Genomic DNA, 7,553 nt, shown 5'->3' on the forward strand with positions numbered 1-7,553 from the left:
AATTCAAATGGTGAATGATGCGCTCTCTTACCAATCGTGATGTCTGAATTAATAGTCGGGTCTATAGTGACAATTAGAATGGATTGAGGGTACTCTTCAACAAGAGGGATGTACACATAGTCAACACTCACAAAGGCATATGAGAACTTGTGTCCATGATGAATCTCATTCAAGGTAAAGTAACCAGTTCATAATTATTATTCATGTTCAGTTATATATTTTCAGGAAATTATATGAGCAAAATTTTATTTTACACTTAAAAACAAAAGCATCAAAATTTGGGTCAACCTATGACCTTACTTTATTTAATGTAGATGTGAATAATTTTGGAGCACCACCACAGCATGTGCATGTAATGCTTCCAAGGCTGCACAAAAGGGAATGGATGAGACCGACTTTGTCTTCCACCCAGACAACCAAGGTGGGTCAAGTGGGATATACCTCATTTCATAGCTAGTGCTCTTATTGGTTCAAGAGCATCATGTTAACATTTTGAGTTGGTTCTCCGAAGCTACTAAATAATTACACTAGCACGAGGCTCTTGAGCCTTGTTGAGGCTTCTAGGATAGTTTCTCTGTGACCAAAAGTAGTAACCCTAATGAACTCTTCACCACCAGGACCAAACCCACTCCCAGGGACTGTAATTATGTGCGTCTTTTCAAGAATTTCATTAAACACATCCCAAGACCTCAAACCTGGACAATGAACCCACAGATAAGGTGCATTTACACCACCATAGACATTTAAGCCCAGGGAAGCAAAAGTTTCAGCAAGTATGTTAGCATTCTCTTTGTAGTAGTCAACCACAGAGAGCATTGCCTGAAAAAGGAGATTTAGCAGCGTAAGTAATTATATATATATATATATAGAATGCTGATTAAATAGTTTTTTTATTATAATAAAAAAAGTAGCTGCCTAGCAGGGGAAGACTGGAACCTAGGCATAGTATGTGATAAGGAAGTACCTCATCCACTAGGCTAACCCTTAGTCTTGCTAATTAAATAGTCAGAATACCAGAAATTAGAAGGTTTTCTGTTGATAAGTGACATCCTAGTTTCAGAACTGGAGAAACTTTATTGTTGGCAGCTAAGTTTAAAATGCTTTTAGGCAGTAAAACCACATGCTTATTCCTTGGGTTTGAGACTCTAAAGAAGCTTGATAAGTATTTTTATGCCCCATTCTAGTTTGGCCTACCCAAATTTTTATTTATGGTCATGCAGAATTCTCCCCGAAAGAAGCAGGTGTCACCAGCTTGAGAGGTCTAGGAGAACATATTTCGTGTAACATGTACACTGCCATGTTGTACTGGTTTTGGATCCCACTCGTGGCCCCTGCTACAAAAGATATCTAGAGGGCATCGCAGAGGCTACAAGAGAAATGCTCTCTTCAAGCCACCAATTTCTTATTTCAGGACACAAGTTCGGCGACCATTGAATTTGGCGACCATTGAATATTTTCCTTTTTAGACAAACTCAAAGTTTGTCCATCTTTTAACTCTTTAAGATCACAAAGTAAATACTTCAAACACAGAAATTTTCACAAAAAAGTGCACTGAATGCAGTGCTAGCAGCATTACATTCATCATGGTAGAGTGTGGGTCCCATATAGTGTATTTTGTGCAATCTTCTGGAAGAAATTTGTGTCCCCTTACTTTTTTTGGGGGTAGGTGTGTCCCCATACTTACTATATTAGAAAAGCTCAGTATGCTTCATTGCTTTATAAGCATAACAACAGCTATGACAAACTAACCTTGGCACCCTCTGGGGAAAGACATGCTAGCCCACCGGCCTGAGCTACATTGGAAGCACCGTTAAAGCAGGTGCACACAATTCGATTGAAGTCATGTATGACAGGAAACCCGTTTGAAAATAAGAGCTCGTCAGGTACCACAGTCCAACCAAGACGGACACCAGTGAACCCAGCAATTTTGGAGAATGAGGAAATTTCAATTGCAACCTGTAAAGTACTCAAAGCTGAGTTAGACAACAATACTCTAATGTGCCATTAGGTCAGAAGCAAAACTAGTGAACTAGAAGGTTTCTTAGCTACTAATGCAAACATTCATGAACAGACATTTACTTGAGAAATATTTAGGGTGGGAGTATAATGTGCTCTGATTGATAGTCGATTTAGACGAAAAACAAAAGGGCAAATTTTTTTAAATTTAATTCTAGTGAAATAGCAACCAACATTACCATAAATATCTAATGAAGCAGGGGAAATAAAGGAGCTTAAATAAAATAGGAAGAGTTACAAAGAAAAAAAAGGAAAGTAGAAGAAAAAATTGCAAAAAGGTGGGGAATAAGAAAAATTGCAAACTGGTGGAAGAGAAGAAAGGCAGCAGCTGGGAAGGGAAGGGGAAGAAGGAGGAGAGAGCAAGAGGCTGAGTGGCAAAAGATTAATTTTCACCATGTTTTTGTAGTTACTTTTTCAACTTCCAACCACCCCTGCTAAAATTATTTTTTATTTTCACCCTTTTGCAATTACTTCTTCTATTTCCCATTTTTCTATAGTTCTCCCAATAAAATACAATTCATGGCAATGATCTACCTCTATGGCCCCAGGTATTTCATATATTGATTGAGGACTTTCATCGGTGATATAAGCAGCATAGGCAGAGTCATATACAATGATCGATCCATTTTCCTTGGCAAATTCCACAAGTTGCTCTAATTGCTCCCTTGATGCCGCATGGCCAGTTGGATTATTTGGAGAGCAAAAGAAGATAACGTCTGTTCTTAAAGTGTTCGACAGATCAGGAAAGAAATGATTCTGAGGCCCACATTTCATGTATACAATGTTCTGATACTTCCCTGTTTCATCTTCAAAACCACCAGCCTGACCTATTATGACACTTGAATCTATATATGCCTGTTCCAAAATACATCTTCATCATAAATCCATCGGTGCTAAAGTCTTGATTTGCCCAAAAAAAAAAAAAAACATGAGCATATTCACACGAGGCCGTGATGATAATTCAACTATTAAAACTCAATCATCCCAGGAGATAATATGCATACAACAGAAAACTTATGGTAGATATGCTTCATAAAATACAATGAAGAAATTGAGTTTCATACTCTTCTAATTGTTCTCTCAATAACTTTGGAATTTTATTTGCCCTTGGGAAATAAAATCAGTAAATGAAGTGTACCAGTAATTTTTTACGATGCATGATATGAAACAGTATGGTGCTGTAATTGATGCACTTGAGAATAGCACTTGATGAGTAATATTTGTACCAACTCCTGAAAACATAAATCAATTTCTTTTTTGCTCCAAACACAGTGATAAGGATAAGCCAACAAAACTAGGGGAGAAAGAGAGAGAGAGAGAGAGAGAGCGCAATTGAGGTCATTAATAGCATGTGTGCAACAATAGCCAGAAAAATGGTCATATTAACACTAGCCACTAACTTGCAAATTCATGGATGTTAAAAGAAAAAAGAAAAGTATTTAAGTGATATAACTTCACCGGAAAGGATGGATCCTGTACAGCAATTGTCACATTAGATCCCAAAAGCAGCTGAAAAATAGAAACACAGAAACATGAGTGTTGCCTCCGTAGTAAACCAAGCTTTATCAGAGGCTAAAGTGGGGTTTGGCAATTGCTTTTTTAGTAGTTTTTTGCTTTTTGTTTTTGTAGATTCTAAGAAAGTTTATGCATTTGATAATTGCAAATAAAAAAAAGAGTTGCTTTTTTGTTATATACATTTTGGTGAGATTTTGTTATATTACCCTTATAGTCTTGTGGAGTCCTTGTTAACATAACCAAAGGGACAAGATAGAATTTCTCAAAGTATAGAGAGTAAAATTTTCTTTTAACAATTCTGTTGACAATTCCCCCCAAAAAAGTTGTTTTTAATAGAGAAGTTTTTTTAACCAAACCAAACAGGCTTTTTACTTTTGGCTTTTTGGCCAAAAAGCTGTTTATTTAGAGATTGCCAAACAGGGCAAGTTGCTCCATTCAAAGTTAGAGACCACATTTAAAATTCACTATCATCACAAACACAAACAGAGCTCTGGAGCAGAAACATGCTTTGACCTTGAATGTTTGAATACCTGAAGGCGAGAGATATCACATTGTGAGCCGTCTGATACAAAAACTTCTGTATCTTTCACTGGTAGATCTCCATAGAATGTTTTTACTATTGCTTTCCTTAGTTCCTGAACAGAGAGACAAGTAAACCATAGTTTAGAAGTTCCACATCTTAACTATTTTAAATATCCAAAAAGTCCCTACTGAATTGGAGAAATATTATATATTTAATAAATATACAAGAAAAAGAAAAAAAAGAAAAAGAAAAAATCAAAAAGAAGAAGAAGTGCAACTTGCCAATTATCTCAGTGTTCTTTGTTGAATAGACAGAAAGTAATTTTGCAAACAGATACTGGCTACGAAGCACAGACATTTCTATGGAGGAGGTGCATCATGTCGGACACCGACACTCTACGGATACCCCTTAAAGCATTTCCGACACTTCTTCAAGGTATCTTAATTAAAAATTTAAATGCATAACATTGGACACTTTATAGATACTTTGCTGACACGTTGAACCCTCCAAACATGTCTTATAAAAAAATTTAAAAATTTAAGAATTTTTAATATGTCCTAGATGTATCATGTCTATTTTTCAAAAATCGACATGTCACCGTGTTCGTGTTTGTGATGTGTGTTTGTGTATGTGCTAACTTAGGATGCTAGTTGCAAAATGGATCACAAGAAACAAGAGAATATCACCACCAATACTAACATCACATTACCATGTTGCCTTGCTCAGCACCATACCCTCTATAGCCTTCAGGTGTTGAAAGGGCACGTGTAAACTGCAATGTATCAAATCAATGAAAATCCATTTAAAACTAGAATTCATGTGATTCCATCTCCCAATAGAGATTAAGTTGTTCATTGCTCATACCAGCAGAACTATCCTTCACCAAAGGGAGCTTCTATTTGCACATTACAAAAAATTTCAATTCACAGCATTTTTTCGTTCAGACATTAATTACCAAACAAATTTTCCTAGTTAGGATATCAATTATTGAACAAAAAACCAGTTTGGTCCTTGATATCCAAACAAGTAATTTTTGTCAGTAGTTGATTTCCAAACAATTGATTATTGTTTAATAGTTGATATCGGAATGAAACAGGTGGTGAGAACTTAGAAAAAGAGTGGTGTGCAAATAGAAGCTCCCTTCTCTAAATCTGGGACGCCTAGGTACTTAGACAAGAAGCTCCTCTGAAAAATTCTAAAAGATGAGAGAGACAGAGAGAGAGAAGTACTCCCAAAGATGAGAGTATGAATGACAAATCTTAAAGAAACTGATATCGATTTAGCAGTTCAACGCAAAGAAGGATTTCCCATAATATGATAACTCAATAGTTTATAGAACTTATTTCTGGTGCTTCTATATGCAAATAAGGAAAAAGAGCAAGCTAATAATAAAGTGATAGGGGCCCTCCATTTGATCTGATTTCACCAGGTACTATGTACCCAATATTTCTGGTCATATGAAGCACAGGTGTCTCCTACCAACTAGCATGGAAGAGCTTGGTGTGGTAGATAATCTCAGTATCACCCGTAATAGGGAACCAATTATTTAGGTTTTTAATTTTAGAAACTCAAAAGCCTAAAAATTTCAATTTAATTGTGAATAGAGTTTTTGAAGTTAGATATTTTAATTTTTTGTTTACACTTCTCTTCCAATATGTGAAATGTGGAAAAAAAAAATCACTACTACTAAAAATATTTGTAACATAAAAAATGAAGAAATTATTTTTTCCATGAATGTATACAAATATATATTTATTTGCTGTTGTATCCCTACCATGTCATGTCCTTATCTTCTAAAAATTGACATAGCGGTGTTGAATAGCTTGGTATACATTGATAAGCTCATTTCCTAACTGTTTAAGCTTTTGGGACAATTTGTGACTTAACACGGTATCAGAGTTCAAGTTAGGAGAGATCTAGGGTTCAAGTCTCTCTATTTGTATTTGGTTCCCTTTTGCATTCTCTCTACTCTCTATGTGTAGATGTTTGCATCTCCATGTGTAAGTCATGGGTTGTAAATGGGTTTCACATGAAGGAGGGTGTTGAATAACTTGATATATATTGTTTGGTCCATTTCCTAACAACTTAAGCTTTGGGGGCATATCCGTATTTTGTCGTATCCGGGCCTCATGTCCATTTCCATACTTCATAGGGAGAGAGTACCAACATATGTGGACTTACCTTGTAGAATTAGAAAAACTGATATCTAAAATATAGTTTGAACAATTTTTAAGAAGTCTTTTAGGCAAAAGCAAAAAACTTGTCTCATTTGAACCATATCAAATAGGTTGAAGCGCGAGGGTCATTTTCTGCCATCTATTAAGAAAACAAATTTTTGTGTAACAGATGCAAATGAATCAAAGATCAGTAAACGAGACTTACATCAGACATTGCCAAAGTTATAACTTCTGGTATAGGCTCTGTTGTATTGCCAATCCCAAGCCTTATCACTTTTTCATTTGGGTACTTCTTAATGTGTTCAAGTTCACGTGCTGAAATCTTTAATGCAATGAGAATCATTAGTGTATGATAATCAAAGTCACACAAAGGATCCAGAAAGTGTTCATGTAGAAGAAGTCGATATCAACAAACAAGCTAAACATTAGTTTAAAATCATTCAATGAATAGGATAGAATATAAAACGAAAATGAGATGCAGAACTTTCGATTTGCAACCTTAACAAATTAAATTACCAATGATCACAATGAAGGCAATGGGGAAACTAGATAGATTAATCCGTTTGTCAAGTGATAACAAACTGAAATTCAAGAAAAGCAGCTAATGTGTTAGGCATGGGAAATGTTAGAAGCAACAAACCTCAGGAAACAAATAGTGGTTTCGCAACCTTTCCATGTGTAAATTGCGGGCTACCTTTGTACAATGACCAGTGACTGCATTCATTTTAGCATTTAGTTATTTAACGTAGACCTAATGAAAGACCAATAACAACTAGGTTTAATAAAATGAAACGTATCCACATACCAATTTCCTCCATCTGAACATCCAAACTGCATAACAATCAATAAACAATAATAGAATACTGTAAGGCAATGTATGAGCAAGAGCTTAACACAAGAGAGCACTAAAAACTGTTTAACAGGACCTATAATAAAATCATTTACCTAGCTCTAGGCTGCAAGAAAATTGGATTAGGCCTAAAATTGCAAGTTGAAAACTTGAACATCTTTCGGCTAAATTTCTTACACCAAACACACTCCTCCAAAGGTTTTTTTTTTTTTCCCCAATGTGAGATGAGTAGTAGTAAGAATACTATATACATCTACAAATATATAGTCTCATACCATGATGAATCAATCAGAATCATTTGTCGCCCTCAACTTGGATCGTTCTAAAGCAAACAACTTTCACACGTGTGAAATCAATCATTTCACACTACGTCAATATCCAGGGTTTTGATTTGTGGTATTCTAGGGCCAATGCATCCCATGTGTCACAGTATGGCTAAATTAACAAAAAAATAGACACATTTTCCACAAAA

General features: G+C 35.5%; 1 protein-coding gene across 1 annotated transcript; it reads right to left on the bottom strand.

Annotated features, from left to right (window-relative positions):
* Positions 1-522: 522 nt before the first annotated feature.
* Positions 523-7,238, bottom strand: LOC114283187 (aminotransferase ALD1, chloroplastic). The gene is made up of 11 exons (XM_082897361.1): positions 7,177-7,238; positions 7,037-7,062; positions 6,868-6,945; positions 6,622-6,649; positions 6,437-6,578; positions 4,764-4,826; positions 4,062-4,166; positions 3,475-3,525; positions 2,551-2,871; positions 1,750-1,956; positions 523-819 (listed from the first exon to the last, which is right to left on the bottom strand). Exons 1-11 carry the CDS (start codon positions 7,236-7,238, stop codon positions 523-525), a joined length of 1,380 nt encoding a protein of 459 aa, XP_082753487.1.
* Positions 7,239-7,553: the final 315 nt, after the last annotated feature.

The sequence above is a fragment of the Camellia sinensis genome, chromosome 12, assembly GCF_055761805.1.
Source record: "Camellia sinensis isolate YWXY chromosome 12, ASM5576180v1, whole genome shotgun sequence".
Classification (NCBI taxonomy): Eukaryota; Viridiplantae; Streptophyta; class Magnoliopsida; order Ericales; family Theaceae; genus Camellia; species Camellia sinensis.

Bases quoted from the DNA above. Each gene is read 5' to 3' on its own strand.
- LOC114283187 (XM_082897361.1), bottom strand. From the start codon at position 7,238: ATGTTCAAGTTTTCAACTTGCAATTTTAGGCCTAATCCAATTTTCTTG. The intron at 7,063-7,176 runs GTAAATGATTTT...ATTGTTATGCAG, and splicing joins TTCTTGCAGCCTAGAGCTAG to TTTGGATGTTCAGATGGAGG. The intron at 2,872-3,474 runs GTGAAGTTATAT...ATTTTGGAACAG, and splicing joins TACAGGATCCATCCTTTCCG to GCATATATAGATTCAAGTGT.